This window comes from Festucalex cinctus, chromosome 2 (genome assembly GCF_051991245.1).
Source record: "Festucalex cinctus isolate MCC-2025b chromosome 2, RoL_Fcin_1.0, whole genome shotgun sequence".
NCBI classification, from domain to species: domain Eukaryota; kingdom Metazoa; phylum Chordata; class Actinopteri; order Syngnathiformes; family Syngnathidae; genus Festucalex; species Festucalex cinctus.
The window spans coordinates 4,509,560-4,528,986 of record NC_135412.1 but is presented as its reverse complement, the minus strand read 5'-3'; the positions used below and the strand labels follow the sequence as shown (position 1 = coordinate 4,528,986).

Below are 19,427 nucleotides of genomic sequence, written 5' to 3'. Positions count from 1 at the left end.
GGTAATGGCGTCTGACTTTTTTTCAGAAAGGAGTATAGTATGCAAATGTACGGAGCCCCTAAGGTGATATGGTAGAATAAAAAAATTGCGTTCCCTCTCAAAACATCTTTCTTTGCGAGGGGACGCAAAGTTGTTTTTTTCGCCTACCATGTCACCTTAGGTGCGCCGTAAACACTTCCGGGTCATCTTCCATGTGACCAAAAGCAGCTACGAGGATGGAACGTTTGTAAACATGAAACAAAATAGTGGGAAAGCTTTCCCAAAGCAACGAGGATGGAGCATGTATTTTCCCACTGCTTTGTTTACACATCGCTTTTGATCACATGGAAGATGACCCGGAAGTGTTTACGGTGCACCTAAGGTGACATGGTAGGCGAAAAAAGACAACTTTGCGTTCCCTCGCAATCGCAGTTGTTTTGCGAGGGAACGCAAAGTTGTCGTTGTTTTTTTTTTTTCCTACCATATCACCTGAGGGGTTCCGTACAAATATATCACTCTTTTGAACACAAATTGTTTTTAGAAGAAAAACGCTTTATTTAGGTGACCCCAGCCAACTTGCTGGACTAATTTCCTCTCGTCCAACACCGGACCAGAACTCGTGTCACAGAACGCTGTCAGGGGTACGTCAGTGCTGATCGCACACACTGTAGGTGAGGATGAAATAGAGATTCATGTCAAAAAAATCCGAACCAACGCTTTAAGGCCAAAAAATTATTTTTGTCAAAATGTCTTCGGCCATGAGGGTGACAATATGCAGCTCTGCCATTTTGCCACTAGAGGACAGAAAACGCTCATCAAACTCGGTGCTGTGAATTGCGACATGCTTTTACTAAACCTGCAAACAAAGCTTTATTGTCTGCCATTTTTCCTTCACAAAAATCTAATTAATTTATATTATTTATAAATATTGGCCAATATTTAGCATGCTCCTTAAGTATTGCTTGACCTGTCCTTAGCACAGGATGGTGCAATCGTATTCACTCCACTTTTCTGCAACAGCCCTTTTTCTTTCTGACCAATCACCTCATGTTGCAAAAATACAATTCGCTATTTATTATATGTGAGAATTTCATTCGGGCTCATGCATTCAATATGGGTTTCGCAGATCCATCTATCGGCATGGTTCCTGTACCACTTTCTTATACATAAGGGATTTTTTTTTGTTTTTCAAACTGAGGTGTGAGTTAAGCAATTTACTGTTCAACATAAAAACATTTATACAGCTGACTTTTTTTTTTTTTTTTGCCTAAGCCTCAGGTCCTCCACCTCCACCCCCCTACAATGATGAGATGTATCCATAACTCTGCACCCTCCACCTGACACAACGATTCAGTCTGGGGCGGCCAACTAGAACCCTCCTCCTCCTCACCCGAGGTGCATGAGGAAATGATTGCACGAATCTTCCACTGGCGGCTGAAATGAAACTCATGGTTGAGAATAACCTCAGGTGTTTCGAGCAGGGCACAGTGCAATAATGATTCAGCACTCAGGTTACCTGAGCAGTGAACTGTTCTGCTGAGTAGATGAAAACTGATGATGGTGTTGAGGAAATTAATCATAATTTAATACAATGTAGGTGTGAAGCCAAACCTGTTGTCTTAAAAATTAATTAATTTCATAGAGTGATTAATATTTATACAAGTAAATATTAAGTTAAGCATATTAATATTGTAATGTTGGAAAATAAATATGAAAGTAGGAACTAAAATTAGTCAATAAATGTAGATGATTTTTAGACTGATGGGAGTAGGCCACCTGTTGTGTCCAGAGCATTTAAGGCGTGGCACCACTTGGTGTCACATTAAAATCAGCCTTGCAGTTAGCAACTACCTAGCAGCACCATGGCACACTCTGGAGTATCACTGACAGATGTGTTGTGATCAGAGTGCAGGGCAAGCTTCCACAAAAATTGAAGAGGCAGCCGGTAAGAGCAACATATTATTAGTGTTTGTCTAGCAATGCTAATTGTTTGGGTGTGATTAATTGTTTGAGTTTGAATGTATCCAGGCCTGTTGAATTGACTTGGTGAGAGGCACGGTGTTTAGGAGTGCGAGTTTTACTATAAGGATGTTGATTGCTGGGTAATTGTTTAATTGTTTGAATTGATATACTCGGTTTCTAGCCTGCTTTCAGTCACACGTGGTGAAGAGTTTATTGTGATGATTCTGAAGGAGGAGTTGAATGAGGGCTTAGTTGGTAGCATTGATTTAAGTGTATGTTTATAAGATAAAATAGGAAAAAAACAATAGGAAAAAAAATATTTGCAATTAAATAAGTTTAAAACATGATTGAGTTATGTATTAAAAACTAATGTAAATGATTTTTTTAAATTAACTTAATGTGTTTATTGAATGAGTCATTGTATTGATATAAAATGGTTTGTATTGAATATAGAAAATGATAATAGGATGTATTTTGATGAGTCCAGATTGTTTCAATGTGCTTGTAATATTCTGTGTATATTGTTTTCTTGTTTGAAAGGTTTTTCACCTAATGGGCAACCTAATGGTCAATACCTTGAAATTGAAAAATAAAAGGAAGAAAAAGAAAACTTTTGTCATTGAGTGAATCCCAGTTGGAGCCTTCAAGTGGATGCTTGTTTCTCTTTCAAGTTGGAGGAACTGCACTTGAGTAAAATAACTTGACAGTAGGACAAGACAATGAAGCACTACAACTTGCTGTGCAATCCTGCAGCTATATATATATATATATATATATATATATATATATATATATATATATATATATATATATATATATATATATATATATATATAAATTAGCAGTACGCCCTTTCTCTACTTTGGTCCCGCCCTCTGGACGCCCCTGTTCCACGGACGGACCCCAACTTTCAGCTGTACTGAAGTATTTTCCCGAGGGTTAAATGTAAATTTCTTAAGTTAATAGACAATTGGAAACCTCTATGAACACGTTGGTAGAATAAATGTATTCCCAGATTTTTGCCATTTTAACCTAATTTAAGACGAAGCAATCCTAAACATAACTACATGAACGCGCTTATGTGACGATGACGACAGCGCGGGCGGGCGCGCGCTTATCCCACTCCTCCATCATCACGTGATCCGGCACGGAGCAGCTGTGCGGTTTGGGTCTCGCGCGGAGTCAGACAACGGGAGTCGGTTGCTGAGCACACGCAGTATCTCACCCTACGAAACTCGTAACTGTTCGGAAAAACGGTGCCTACAGGAGCGTCGTGTCCGCGAAAAGACATGGGGGAGCGAGTGGCTTTATGGCTACTGGCCGTTGCGGCGTCGACTCTGGCTGGCGAGGTAAGAAGCTGTTGTTGTTTTTTTACCGTTACAACGCATGACTCCGTTTCGATGCGGCTGTCATTGGAACTAAGCTCGCTGATGTTAGCCGCAGCCAGACCGGAACCTATGCGTCCAAGCCTTTCACAACGCCATAAAACAAATCATAAAGGAAGCCAAAAACAGGGTGTCATTTATGACAAACGGTTGAAACTACATTGATTGAGCTTTTGGTTGAGTACATGTTTATAAATAAAAGCTTATTTTACCTGCAATTTTGGAGATTATAGATATGTTGATTGTGAAAGAACCGGAAGTGTAGCCTTAACATTGGTTTGTCCGCTATCTATTGTTGTAACACGATTTAATACGAGACCAAGCACATATACAGCATTCGTAAATTGCAATCTAGCGACAATAATCAGTGCTATACTGTTCATGACATATGTTTCATGAATATCCATTTTCATGAGTACGTAATACAATTTTGTGTGTGTGGTGAAAGCCTCAGGTCAAACCTGTGGCAGCCTTTTTTCCCCCCTTGAGACCATTCGAATTGATGTTGGCCGTTTTGATTATTATCCTCTAAGTAGTAGCTTCAAATTGTCCGTAGTGTAAATTGATACGGAATATACCACCTCTATCTTGTTACTGGTAAACGTGACAGGGTGCCCTTTTCCGTTGTTTACTCCCAATATGTTGGTGAAGTGAAAAGCGCTTTGTATCCTTGTCCAGGAGCCGAAGGCTAATTTTAGGAGAGTGGGCGTGTTTGGGAGCGAAATGAGGCGACATACGTATACAGTTACATATATAGTGTTCAAGATCCCCACGGCGTTAAGACACACAACAAAGCGACCGTGTACACGCGACAAGATGAACAATGTGAGCTACAAAGTACGCATTTCAGTCGTTTGATGTAGAAAAGCGAAGTAAGATGGCGGCGGTGCACTGCAGCATTAGGGTCGAGAGAGCTCAAGAGCTGAGAAGCCACGGACGCTATTGTTGCATTCCTGCTCGTTCCTTCGTTTCTTTGTTAGCGACAGCCTTGTTATGTTTATGTACTTGAACACGTAACATGCGAACTGCAGGTTCCTTTAAAGATGTAGAAGAAAACAACACATTTTCCCCAGCTTTCTTGACGCACACGATGAAGCAAGTGTACTAAATCGGAACGCGCCGGAGCCATACGCCAACCTACACTGTAAAAACGGATTTTTTTGCCCTTGTAGATATTACCTTGTTTCATAAATTACTTTTATTGTTTACTGGGGTTTTCAGACCTAAACAAAAGGGCTTTCTTTAACATTATATATTGGTTTTCTAGACGCATGGTGAGTGAGTGGTTAGCACATTTAACTCCCAGTGCTGAGGACGCAGGTTCGAGTCCAGTGTTCGCCATTCTGGGTGGAGTTTGCATTTTCTTCCTATGTTTCCTCCCACTTTCCGAAATACATGCATTGTAGGTTAATTGGAGTGACTCAATTGTCCCTAGGTGTGATTGTGACATTTGTATTTATTTCAACAGATTTAGTCCAAGCACTAAGATGTATTGGGTTAAGAGTTCAGTATAATTAAGTGAAGTCAAATAGAAAAAGTTAATACAATTAGGCTACTTATTTATTTCATATTGGTAATCAATTCATGTTTTTAACATTTACTGAATAAGCAATGCCTATGACATAATTAAAATAACTACACATTACTACATTTTAGTAAGGAACTTTATAATGATGTTTAGTAAGATTTACTGAATATTTCCCACGTAATCAATCTTTAGGTGTATGTAAATGTTACTTAATTCTGTTGAGTGTGATATGCTTGATATAGAGTAGTAGAATTGACCTAATTGGAGTGAGTGCAAAAACTTGCACGATTTTTTTAAAGTAAATCTTACGAGTTGTTTTTTTTTCAGTGTACATCTAGCCCTTAAATCATCCATCCAGCCATTTTCTTGACCGCTTCTTCCTCACAAGGGGTGCTGGAGCCTATCTCAGCTGGCTCTGGGCAGTAGGCGTGGTACACCCTGGACTGGTTGCCAGCCAATCGCAGGCCCTTAAATCACAGTTTGAGTAAATATTTGTATGTAGAACACCTCTAGGCCCTAATACAACCCCCCCGCAGAAATAGTAAGTGCAGCAGTAGTTGGGCATGCCTTCTCTTGGGCCGTATGACGACATCATCATCAAATGTCCAATGTCGGTACCGTCGTATAATGAGGACCTCCTGTAATTAATCTATTGGAAGATTTTCCGTGTACAGTACCCTCTTATTTAAATATATGTCGCCGGAATTACTCACAGAGATGAGTACATAAGAAAAGCTGCCTGCCTAGTAGGGGACAAACTTAGATTGTCATTTGAGAGACTCTCAAGTTTGTTTGCAGCATACTACAAAATTACGGTGACCAGATTTTCTAGATTAAAAAACAGGACACTTGAATGTTGCTGTAAATCAAGTATAGAAAAAATTCTCACCGGGAACTATTGTTAACATTTTTTATCACGAGTCAACCTGGTGACCGGAGATTGTGTTATCACATTAGCTAATGCTAAATGCTATCCTGCTTGATAGTTAAAAGTGCTACCAAGTCAATGTACTCACCATGATCCAAACATTTTTGCTCGGTCCCGGTGTTGTGGCAATGGTTACCCTAGAAAAAAAATTGTATTACCTGAGATATGGCTTTTATGATTTTCCGTGTCAAATATATTATAAGATGTTTCCACATACCTCCTGCAATGTGCTCACGTGCTATTCATTATTGTTTGGTGAATAATTGAATGAGTATCATGACAGTAATCATTGAACGCACCTCGAATCAACTGTTGATTACGAGTGAGTACAGTACTTGCTTTTGTGTGCGCGCTCTCGCAGCAGGGATAAAAATATTCGAACATTTTCAGGGGTAACTATAATGACACAGCATACCTCGTGGTCCGACATTGCATTGGAAACAGCCTCCAGAAATGCTGAACTTGAGTTCGGTCTGACTACATTTCCCATGATTTTTAGACACGGAAGCAGGAAATAGTTCTACTTCCGGTATCAGGCGAATGTGAATGAGAAAGTAAATAGTGTAACAGTTAAATTCCTTTTTAATTGGTTTATTGTATCGCTATGACAACTGTGTGATTGACATACACATGGCCCAAACAGTTTGTTTGCTGACTGAAAACAAAAAAAAGAAAACAACAACAAAACAGGACGCTATGACGGGACTTGTGTAAAAGTGAGACAAAACAATGTTTTCTGTAGTCATTCACGAAAGAAGCCTGATTATCTTCTGAGCTTAATCAAAATAAGACATTTGCAAACATCTGTTTTTACTTTGGAACACAATAACCAAATCAGCAACACATTACAATATCAATCCTCCTTATTTTATTTAATCACTATACGGATACATAGTATGTAGGGGTGTGAATTGCCTAGTACCTTTCGATTCGTATCACGATTCACAGGTCACGATTCGATTCGATACCGATTAATCCCGATACGAATTTATAAGTCGATTGTTGCGATTTTTTTTCATTCATATTTAGAAAATACTAATCAGTAAGCTTGTAGAGTGTAAGATTTATATGAAAATGTATTATTTATTTATCTGAAATTTCAGTCTTATAGAGGTTGTAATCTGTTTCATGTTTGAACAGCATTAAAATAAAAATATTAAGGCTTAATGTGCCGTTCATATAACATTCTTCCATGCTCAAGGTGTGAATCCTAAAAAAAAAAAAAAAAAAAAAAAAATCGATTCTGCCGATTATTGAATCGATTCGAGAATCGCGCGATGTAGTATCGCGATATATCGCCGAATCGATTTTTTTTAACACCCCTAATAGTATGAAATAAACACGAATCACTGGTTAATAAAGTGTAATCGGGGGAAAAAATGCTTTGTAATACACTTCAATGCAAAATTAAAATGAATCCGATTAATCGATTCTAAATATATTCGATAGTGACAGCACTACAAAGGAAGTGAGTTGATACTTGAGAGTGAACAAGAAGGAAAATCTGTGAAGTCAGTATTTGCTCAGTACTTTGCCGTGGTGTGTTGCTTTTCTTGTTTCAATTCAGCCATTTCTCCACTTTCATATCCCTGTTGCCTCCACGCCCCTTGTAATCAATACACATGGAATGAATCATGTGGGCTACACCTTTTAAGCAGAGCATAATCTTTGTTCCTAGTTCTTTGCTTACATGACTCATGACAGTCTTTTCGCTCAGAGGCCTGAAAACCTCAAGGATCCAATTAATGACATAATCACGATTAAACCCAACTTGAAAAGATATGTGGTCGTGTTCCTAAAGTCCTTGTTTAGGCTTATTTGTGCACTGACAAAATGCCTAACTTTACCAGGTGGGCCCAATTGCGGCCATGTACACTGTGGGCGTTGGTTTCCTGCCAGTGTGTACGTGTGTGTGTCACACACAGGGAATTTCCACCATACCTTTTGAAAACAACATGAATTATGGGTCAACACACACACAAATAAAACATTTTTTTTAGGATTCACACCTTGAGCATGGAAGAATGTTATATGAACGGAACATTAAGCCTTAATATTTTATTTTAATGCTGTTCAAACATGAAACAGATTACAACCTCTATAAGACTGAAATTTCAGATAAATAATACATTTTCATATAAATCTTACACTCTACAAGCTTACTGATTAGTATTTTCTAAATTGGAATGAAAAAAATCGCAACAATCGACTTATAAATTCGTATCGGGATTAATCGGAATCGAATCGTGACCTGTGAATCGTGATACGAATCGAATAGTCAGGTACTAGGCAATTCACACCCCTAATCGTGACACAAATGGCCTTTGTAACTCCTTAGGGGGGATTGTTATTGTTCTCTACAATAAAATGCTTGCTGTCTCAAAATGTGACTTATATGGCAAAAAGGGCACTTGAATACAATAGCGATGAAGAGGACCGATGAAAGAAGATTGTTATATAGTTCAGATTTACACGCTCCCAAAATCTGATTCCAATCGTTAAGTTATAAAAGTTACACTTTAGTGTAACTTCCTGTTTATTTTTATCTTTATCTACAAAGTGGGACTAATGCAGAGCTCGAAGCCTCATTAAAATGTGCTCTACTGGGCCCAAAATGTTTACTCCATCCTGCTTCTTCTCCGCAAGTAGCATCATTCATCACTGTAAGGTGTGACACCCGCCTGTAAATGTCACCGGTTTGCTGCCAGAGCGTGGCCTTCATTTCACAGCTGGCGAGTAGGCAGCTGTTAGTGCCAGATTTTATTAATAATTGTGAAGTGAGTTGCGCTGATTTGCCTTCTCGCGGGCGTGTAGGCCGTGCACATTCAAGCGTGTACATGCCATTTCACGTCCAGATCCTGTTGGTGCCGCCATGCCTTTCGAGTGACGATGTTTTGCGCACTTTATGGTTGGCGTGTGTCTGACCTTCCTTCTGAGAGCCCGTTGAAATCAAAATGAATCACCTCTTCGGCCGCTCATACCATCACTGAGGTTGAGGTGGTATCATTCTGACCATTTGACAATGAACATGCATCACCATTTTGGAATCATACACATTCACAAATGTGGCTAAAATTTGCATTTTGTACAAGACTCGCATTACTAAAGGATTACTTGGGTTGATCTACCAACAGTACTGAAAGTAATAACTTTTACTCACCTGCAGCAACACGTAGCACATTTGCGTCACTTTACAGCAATGATTCTCAAATAGTGGGGCGGCTAGGGTGGGGTGTGGGGGGCTTCGTCAAGGGGGGCGCGTTTGACCTCGGGGAACATGCTTTTTTATTTGGCTTTTTTTTTTAACTGTCTTAGAATAAAGTGCAATTGCACCTCCACAACATTAGGGGGCAGTGGCGCTCTCACTGGCAGAGTGTGCGCAGGGAGCATTCGCTTGGTGGTGTAGGGGTTTTTGCACTGAACACAGAGTTTGAAGTATGAAGTGTAGGCATAAAAAAAATATTTAACAGGGATGAGAAGACAGGCGGAGAGACACGGATATAATTTTATTTATATTTATAGTCGTGGGGGGGCGTGAGATGTTTTCTTCTTCCTGGGGGGGGGGCATGACAGAAAATGATTGAGAACCACTGCTTTACAGCAACAAACTGCACATTGGCTGTTGAGTACTGACGGTTACACGAATTCCGGGTTAAAGGCTGCTCTGTTTTGTCTTAATGAATGTTAACAACTCTCATCTAACATCCACTGGTGAATAAATAAATATGTAAGTGGAATTGTAAAATATATACAAAACAATACTATCGTTATCGAAGTTTCTGGGAAAATATATCATCTGGAAATTTTATTGCGACAGGCCGATCTATAGCTGAATTGACACCTCAAATGCTACATGAACAACCTGATTGTGGCTGCATCTGTGTGCTTTCAACTGTTCGTGCATTGCATACATAATCTGGAGCCTCGCAGATTTCACATCTAGACACATAATGACAAAATTTATGGTCCCAGGTGACGTGAGTTAAGGTGTTGCCTCCGTTGCCACAGTGATGATGGCGGAGACAAGACGTAGCTGTTGGTTTCCCAATGGTGGGAAGAAGGGCGGATGTGTGCATCCTCAGTCTCCATGGCAATTAGGACGAAGGGAACACGGAGTGCCTCCATCATATGGATACAAATGCAGTTGAAAATGTTCTTCATCCACGTGTCAAATTAATTTCACACATTTGTATGTGATGGATTCAAAGCAACATTGGAAGCAGGAAGAACTGTAATCACATTTGCTGCCAACAAACTATTGTTTGAGGCTCTTAAATTGCATATCATAAAAAGATGATTCGATACTTACCTCGATACATGGGGTGCGATACAATTCAAGCGATCCCAAACATTGTAAAATGTAATGATTTGACTTGGTTCTTCAAATCACAACCGATTTTCTGATTCGCAACAGTTTTTGCTAGACTTGTAATGGCGACCAAATAAAACACAATTCCACAATGCTGTGATGCAGCATCTTGCTCCAGATTTGTAATTGTTATGGCAAAAGAAATGCCACAGATTGTACGCATGCACATCAGGGAGTGTTCCCCTTGGGTTAGGACCAGAAAACTAACAGCCTCCCTCTCCCCACGGCAGGCATGGGCCACACTGATAAGGCTGCGTAATTAATAGCGCAGCAAGACCAGCGCCCAGAAAAGGGGTGGTCATGGTGGGGGGAACACTTCAAAGAATGCGTGGTAGCTAAGGGTGTTCTTATCGTGCCCACAAATACGTTAACCCTTTCAAGGCTTTTATGTTGAGGAAGAAGATGCGTGTGACATTGTCAGTTGCTGTGGAACCATATCTTGATACCTTAAAAAAATGCTCCTAAATGAAAGGAAAACTCGACTGATGGATTTAGACAGGAAGTATGATGATGATGAGGTGAAATCATGTTGCATGCATTTCATGATTTTATTTCCCTGCTGTTGCAGTTTGTCTGCATAACCGCATAAGAAAATATGCCTATTATGTCAGGGGGAGCTGTTGGGGTGTTTCATGTGCAAAGTCATCACCAGAGAGACAACAAGCTGGGCTGCAGTCCTGCTCGCTATCCATTAGTCGAGTGCCCTTCCTTCATTCATCCCAGGAAAACTCGTTTATGTGAATCGCTACTTGAAGTCACCACAGGAGAGAAAAAAAAAAAAGAATGTTGAATGAATGTTGTCAGCGGCAATCTGTTCAAGCAAGGGTCACCAACCTGCTGTCGCCACTGACCCCGAGTAGCCAAAGGCTTGTTCTAAAAACGGCTTATCAACAGTGCACACACTCTGTGCATGTGAACACGCAGTTTAGTGCCCTCTATTTGGGATCTTTAGTAGATCAAGCCCCAGTTATTGCATGCAAAATTTAAGCCATTTGAATATCAGCTGTGCTGTGTAATTCTGTGACCAGATTTGGTCAAGCAGCCTCTGCCTGCATTTTGTTTGGAAATCGTAAAATGTCAATTTTTTTTCCTTTGCAAGAAATTTTCTAATTGCATTGTGTTCTATCTTATCCCTCCTTTTTTTTTTTTTTTTTTTTTTTTTTTTTTTTTTTTTAACACTCTCCAAAAGATTTTCAAGTGAGGCCAATTGTTTGATTTTTTTTGTAGACGCAAAACATCACAAAAATGTTGGTACCCTTTCAGTAAAGCTGCTCTATGTAGCAATTTGCCTCAAAATATTTTTACAATCGCCTTCTTATTTGACGATTTATGACTCATCAACATCTTCTGATTATATCAGATTTACACCTTAGCTGTTCACAATGGGTACTCCTTCACGCCTCTGGCTAATAGTTTTCAGACCAGATTCGTGTTCAAATTGCCCACCCTCCGTCTGTGGATGTGATGTCATATGCGTCGTGTGTACGTAAAGGAGGGAGCATGAAGTTTGTTTCATCCACACGTGGCAGTAGCAATTTGAAATTCAATTTCCTGCATTGAGCATCTTTAAAGTAAAATAGATTTGCTTACAAGGAGTAGACGAGTAGCTCACCTATAAGGAATTTGAGCCTCGCAGTGCACCAAATGAAAAAAATGGCAACTAATTGTGGTAGAGACCTGGTCTGCTTGCTGGCAACTGTCAAGTTGCCCTTGAGCAAGGCCTTACCACCACAGCCCAAAAGGTGCAGTACTGATTGTGCACCTTTCGCATGTGTATGTCTGATCTGTTTGTCTGTTTGGTGAAATTACAATTGTAGAAAGGTATGCAAATCTCAATTGGGTCTCATTTACTAATAAATGTGTAGAAATGTTCATACGCAAAGTCACCGTCCATTTCATGACGTGCGAATACCTGCCAGCCCATTTTGTTCGCGTAACTGTGCATATGTTGGATAAATCCAAATTCATTCTAAATAACATCATTTGCCCGTGGCACAGTTGTATGCATAGCCCATGCCAATTTCCCCCCAAAAATGGGGATCCATTTGATGGATTTCAGCCAATATGCAGATGCCTCAGAGGTTAAAAAAATTAAATAAAATACAGTCCGCAGATCAGGGTTGGAATAAAGGTGGATAGAGCTCTGCTAAACATTTGACTGTTTGGCCGTAGCGGTCAAAACGGACATTTTGACACAACATATGGCCTTTTAACGTGTGTGTATAAGCAGATGTAAATACCAGGAAATAAAAGCTAAAATTGGCTCATACATTATTTATCTTTTGAGTATGTTTATGCAAAAGAAGAAGAAGAATTGGCATCACTTTTCCACTACTTTTGAAAGCAGAGTGCTTCATATTTCACAATATAATCCAGCAATAGTTTGGAAAGCATTTCGATTAGTGTCTGCTTTTGTAGCATCATGTATAATTTCTACTGCAGGAGAATTTGCACGCCTTGCATTTATGTGCCTGGAGTTTCTGCTGACTTAAACGGAACGACGTTCTCCGGGTCAAGCTCATATAACATCAGCCCCAGTTCCCCCGGTTTATTCCCTGCAGATATGGAAAAATATATCATGGCCGATTGAGATATTTTGTCTGACTGGGCTTCTGTCCTAATCCTCACTGTCCAGATTACCACCCCCCGCTCTTTAGTGCCCTGCACAATGACAGGATTGAGAAGCAAAGCGAGAAAGGATAAAGATAGACAAACTCATTCCTGTAATAATAAACATTTATGCTTTGCCCTTTACACGCTTTCGAGCTATCTGTAGAGTTTTGTACAAAGATATTCTCGGCCTCACCATTTTCAAAAATTGATTTGTAAAGTGGACTCACTCTGTGTTGCATCTGTTGAGATTTTGAACACAATCTTTGCACGACTATCTATAAATTTGAGATGTATGCAAGACATTAGCTTAGTCTAAACCAGAATGCACTTCTTCTGTTTATCTCCTAAAGTGTTTGGCCATCTGCTCAAGCTTGTCGTCAAATCACTCCTGGTTTGCTGTCATCACACTAATTTTTGGCTCTGTACCTACTCCCACTGATTTATAAGCCTGCAAGTGAAGGTTTGGCTCGCCCATTTCTTTCTCCTCCAGTAGAATTAGTGAAGTAGTAACAACAGTTGAGGTGCAGGCGGGAAATGATGGGCGTGGACATGACTAATGGGCTAAAACAGGAGGAAACAAACACATTTTCATGTTTGAGAGAGGGTTGGCATAGAGCCGCTTACTTGGACCCCAAGCAGAGAGAAAGTGACTTATGTTCGATAAGGGACAGTGAGAGGCCAGAGGCACAGTGGATGAGGTCACCGTGAGAATTGGGCATTAATTAAATGATAGGACATGTAAAAATGACTTGAGTTGAAAGCAACTCTTTGCTGCTTATAGCAAAATTGGATTTGATCCTTTGGGCTTTCAGTCTCAAGGCCTAGAAACACCAATCCGACGTCAGCCAAATGTGACCCTCGCCTACCCCCTGTGGCGTCAGAACGTCATGTAGAAAAATGACATAAATACACACCGCATCGACCCCGTACCGTTAGCGCATGCGCGAGAAGTAATTCCCCTCTATACCATCGGCAGACGAAGCTCCGGATTTACAACTCCGCCATACTCTCCATCCTGCTTTATGGCTCAGAAACATGGCCCCTGAATGACACTCTCGCCGCAACTATCGATGACTTTGACAGCAGAGCTCTCAGAACCGTCAAGAACATCAGGTGGCCACAGCGAATCTCCAATGAAGTGCTTAGAGCCCGCAGGCGCCAGCCCCGAGCATCTTCCTTGGTCGCACACAACGCCGCACCCGCTGGTTCGGCCATGTCCTTAGTCTGCCCCCAGACCATCCTAAAAGAGCCATTCTCCAGATTGACCCAAAGGCCGCAGGCTGGAGAAGACCACGAGGGAAGCCACAGGATTACCCAACCCTCGCTGGAGCACTAAGAAGAAGAGAAGGCTTTTGGCAGCGGTAGTCAATAGTCATTATTCCTAACGGCAACCGGAAACCTCTTTACGGGGGCGAGATATAAAAATGTAAACAATGCATACCGGTTACTTTTTCTCTCACGATGTCCTCCCCCGTGAATGAAACCCTCCGGCTTTTTGCACAGTATCCCATAATGCTGTCATTGTCAACCCTCGTTCTTGATTGTACGAAGATTAAGGCAGCGAAGGCGCAAGATATAACCTTTCTCTCGCAAGATGAATTCTCACGGTATTTGTGAGTTCACAAACTCCGGAGTATACCATCTTGTACCGCTCCCGCAGATAACCGCCGTTCCTGAACCACTGGTGGTTGCGACCAATCACAGAGCGACATTGTGTTTGGGGGCGGGATATGCAACTGTGACGAAACCAGGAAGCCAGTGCTGACGCTGGACCTAACAAACAAACCTAACATGGACCAATGGATGCTACAATTAATTCTGTTATCTTAGAATTACTCACCGTTTCCTTGTTGACTGTTGTACAGCGAGGGACACTTCATGCATTTCTAGCTGCTAAGATGTTCGTGCTTTTACCCCTTCGGCAAAAACGAACATGAAATTTTCACCCGTGGCTGTGATTGGTTAACAAACGTGTAGAATGTCGCATCGTCCAATCAGCTCGGATTATTGTACAGAATGTCCCGCCTTTTCCTGACGCAATTACTGTGGAGAGGTACCAGAGGGATATGTATTATAATATGGCTATTGCCAGGTTATGCAAGATAAGGAGAAACTTCACAAAACAGGTTTTTCTTTTTTTCTCTTCTTGTTTTTTTTTTTTTTTTTTTTTTTTTTTTTTTTTTTTTTTTAAACCTTCACACTTATTTTCCAGGCATCCGTCATTGCTTGTGAAGAGGACTTCATGCCTCAGACTGCTCTGGGTGAATCAGTCTGCAGGGGGGAAGGAGGCTCCATCTCATAAAACAGCATTTGTTTGCCTGCCAGGGGCTTCAAAACCATTAACAAGATTAGGAAGAGCACAATGGAACTGGTCCCTCTCTTCTCTCCCTCTACCCCTCAGTATTCCCTCTGATTTGGTTCAGGCTGATTTGGAAATACAATGCCAACAGTGTTTTTCCCGCACAGGCTCCTAAAAAAACAAAATTATTAAATTCAGGCTATCCTCTGTTGCAGCTCACGCACATCACTACATTGCTCTTGCAGTGACAGAGAGAGAAATTAATTTGAGATTTGACTCAACAGAGAGATTATACAGTGTATATATATAACATGATGTTGATGAAGAACATGAAAAAGCCTCCAACGAAGCACAGGGCGTAAGACTGCATTAATGTCGTTATTGGTTTATTGTTGTCAAATGTGACGCGCGATTAAATCACTGCTGTGTTTAGAGGTTGTCCAGTCAGTATTTATTTATTACTAGTGTTGTTCCGATACCGATCCTGGTATCAGCAGAGGTGCCGATACTGCATTAAAACAGTGGTATCGGTGACTACTCACAAGTAACGTGCCGATACCATTTAAATCCAATGCTAATATAGGATTTTGGATGCAGTGTCTTGCTCATGCACGACATTCACTGGTATGTGACATGCTCACTGCATGCTGATCTAAGATATCTTATTGGTCCTTGAATGCTCTGAACCAATGGCAGGACAGCTTTTTCATGTTGAGGAAAAAAAACCTTAAGTATCGGTATGGTATCGGTATGGGCCAATACTGCAAAGCTGGGTAGCGGTATCGGGAGCCAAAAAACGGTATCGGAACAACACTATTTATTACTGAAACGTGCTATTCGTGTCGTGTTTGGATGTGGTTAAAGAGAGTAAGAGACCTCACTAATCCAATATTTATACCACTAAAAACTTTAAAATTCAATGAATTGATGGAGTTTAACCACCTTAAAATAATGTATAAATCCCATCGTGGTTCAGAGCATTCAATGCTCAATAGAATATCTTGGATCAACATGCAGTGAACAGAACATGTTACAAATCAGTGAATGTCGTGCACAAGCGAGACACAAGATGCTGCATCCAAAGTCCTATATTAGTGTCGGAAATAATGGTATCGGCATATTACTTGTTAGTACTTGCTGATGCCGATACCACTGCTTTAATGCAGTATCGGGGCCTCTCCCGATACCAGTATCGGTATCGTAACAACACTAGTTCTATCCTACAAATGTGCGCCACGCCCAATTCTACCGGTGCAAAATCTACAAACACACCAAAAGAGAATAAGCTCCACCTATACGCACAATTAGACAGCGCTTTGTGCCAGCCTTGCGCTGGCAATAATAATAGAGCCCATTGCCTTCAGTGCAACTCACTCAGGTGGGAATGTTTGGTATCATCAGGTACTACTCGGAAACTCGCACCTCTACTCTCCGGACATTACAGAGGGGCTTTCAGTAGGTTTTACTATTCTATTTTACGATTCTGCTTTTACTTCCTCCTCCAATGCGGTTACTTGTGTTTCCATCAACAGTGATGTAAGCCGCCATGCTGCATTATTCTAGCAAATAGAATTCATTTAACTGCAGCCATGTGCTCAAAACACGCCTTTATAAAAACCCCTCTCACCTTGTCTTATAGGTGCCGACAGATGGTTTGACGGGACTGCTCGCTGAGCCCCAGGTGGCCATGTTCTGCGGTAAACTCAACATGCATGTCAATGTGCAGAGCGGCAAGTGGGAACCAGACCCCTCAGGCACCAAGAGCTGTGTTGGAACCAAGGAAGGCATCCTGCAGTACTGCCAGGAGGTAAGAGGCTCTATTTCTATTTTTCTATTTTCTGTTGGTAAATTTGGGATCGTGTGAAAGTGGGGGAAAAAATAGGCAGGCGAGAAGCAGCCAGAGACATAATTTTCTCCCTGGGCATTTTTATCATCTCCACTTTTGATGCAGTCAGTACTTGAGCTGCATTTAGCCTATTGTTAGTTGTTATGGTTATTTTTGTCGCAGTGAGAAAAAAAAAAAAAGAAGACCCTGGTTCATAATGTTCCCTTTAGCTGACTAAAATAAGTTTTACCACACATTGTGTATATTTTCCATCAGATTTACTGCATTACCTTATTGTTTAGGGAACATGTGTATCTACCTGTTGTTGTACATGTAAACAAGCGCTTTACATCCATGTGACTTATGCCACAAGCTCAGTCTTTAAGTGATAACCAAAATTAAGTTTAAGTAGTACATAAGTCTATTTTTGTTGATTAAAAACTAGTTGCTAGTGACAGAAATGTTACACAGTGAAAATAGGTAATTTAAAGAGATGAAAATGTTGTGCAATAATGTTGTGTAGAGTATCTGTCAAGATGCCACACCAATCAATATACTACAACATTTAAAATATATCACAATCAACAGAATCTTTGAAATCAGCTCCGCTTTTTCAAACGAGATAAAAAAAAGTATGCTTTCAGAATCATCAGTGTGATAACCTGTCCGAAAACCTTGGATGAATTCTTTCCATGTGCAGGTTTATCCAGAGCTCCAGATTACCAATGTGGTGGAGGCCAACCAGCCCGTCAGCATCCAGAACTGGTGCAAGAAGGGTCGCAAGCAGTGTCGCAGTCACATGCACATCGTCGTGCCGTACCGCTGTTTGGGTGAGTTCGGCTTGCATTGACACTTTTTTTTTTTTTCTCACAAGTATTTGGTTGGCAGACACCTACAAATGATAATTTGGATTGTACAAATTCCAATGAATTTGGGGAGCAGGGCCGGATTTACACAGCACCACTTGGGGGCGCATGCAGAATATTAGGGGGGGCGAATGGAAATGTTTGAGGTGTAAAATCCGCTCAAAAACTTTGGACTATGGATCGTAGTAATTTGATTTATGAGGATTATTTTGATTTGAAAATATGATAAAATGTTGTTTGACATGCATTTAAAAGTATTTTCTTAAAATTATGAAATACCTGACTTGTTGCACATTATGATAATTCATAATGTTTTTAATTTATCTTTACAATTGTTGCATTTGAATTATGAAAACATTTTCATCTCATCCATGTTATCAATGTTTGTGTAACATTTAAGTGATTATAATGTGTCATTTTCATTAATAAACATAATTTAAGCAGTTACTGCCTCTGCAAAATGTAATTTGGAATGTAATGTTTTCAGTTTTTTTTTTTTTTTTTTTTTTTTTTAAATCATGTCATTGATATTTAAGAAAACTTGATGTTTAAAAATCATTCAAGTTGGATTGAACTGAAGTGAATCAAATCAGAAAAAAAAAATCAAAATTGAATCAAACTGAACTCTGGTGAATCAAAATCGAATCGATTGAGGAAATTTGAATCGTTACCCAGCCCTACCAGAACTCATCCTGACCTTGTGGTTGTGGGGGTAAACTCAAGTACCTGTAGAAAACAACATATGAATGCAGAGAACATGCAAGGATCCCAGAATCTGTTAAGATTGGTCCAAGATGGAATTGCACTTGTAGAGTCCTTCTTACCATGTTAAACCTCTTCCTTTGAGGAAGTGAAGATTAAGCAATGTTATTCAAACATAAGACAACTGACTTGTGGTTTCCATAGCTACAAAAAGGTACAATACTAGGAAAAGTGCTACCATGACACAGAGCTGAAGCCGCGCATTTATTGTGTATTAAATAGAGATGTTATCTGTGTTACAGTGGGGGAATTTGTGAGTGACGCCTTGCTGGTTCCTGATAAGTGCAAATTCTTGCATCAGGAGCGCATGGACCAGTGTGAGAGCCACCTGCACTGGCATACCGTGGCCAAGGAAGTGAGGACAGACGCATGCACACAAACATCACTTCTGTATCAGACCGCAAAAAAATAGACCTTTCCTCTCACGCTGCCCTTTTTCAACAATTATCTAGTCCTGCACAGACCGGACCATGAATCTCCATGACTACGGAATGCTTCTTCCATGCGGTATTGACCGTTTCCGAGGGGTGGAGTTTGTGTGCTGTCCAACAGAGGCTGAGCGTGACGCGGACAGCGCCGAGCAGGACGGCGACGATTCTGATGTTTGGTGGGGTGGAGCCGAGACGGACTATTCTGACAACAGGTACAGGCATGTTACAATGTAGAAATTGAGAAAGCTGAGAGCTCGTCACTCAGCTGAGTCACTGAAAGATTGCAATAACGTTGTTGACACACGGGTATTGGCGTTACCCTCAGATGAAAGGAAATTGCTTAGGATGTTGAGAAACAACACAGGAACCACCTAGTTTCTAACCTACCATGAACATGAAATTACTTAAATGCAAATACTTACAGTGAAACAATTTATACATCGCATTGTCCAATCAACTGAGCACATTGGGGTGTAGTTT

The 19,427-nt window shown here is 40.6% G+C and overlaps 1 protein-coding gene across 2 annotated transcripts in view; it reads left to right on the top strand.

Annotated features, from left to right (window-relative positions):
* Positions 1 to 3,062: 3,062 nt before the first annotated feature.
* The window catches only part of appa (amyloid beta (A4) precursor protein a), a 28,115-nt gene continuing 11,750 nt past the window's right edge, over positions 3,063 to 19,427 (top strand). Inside the window, exons 1-5 of one of the 2 annotated variants that reach the window (XM_077512376.1) lie at positions 3,063 to 3,290; positions 16,703 to 16,870; positions 17,589 to 17,718; positions 18,759 to 18,871; positions 18,969 to 19,159. In XM_077512376.1, coding sequence (XP_077368502.1) covers positions 3,231 to 3,290; positions 16,703 to 16,870; positions 17,589 to 17,718; positions 18,759 to 18,871; positions 18,969 to 19,159 — 662 coding nt within the window. In that variant the 5' untranslated portion in view covers positions 3,063 to 3,230. The remainder of the gene's footprint in view (positions 3,291 to 16,702; positions 16,871 to 17,588; positions 17,719 to 18,758; positions 18,872 to 18,968; positions 19,160 to 19,427) is intronic. The other variant, XM_077512377.1, reaches the window with a different exon arrangement.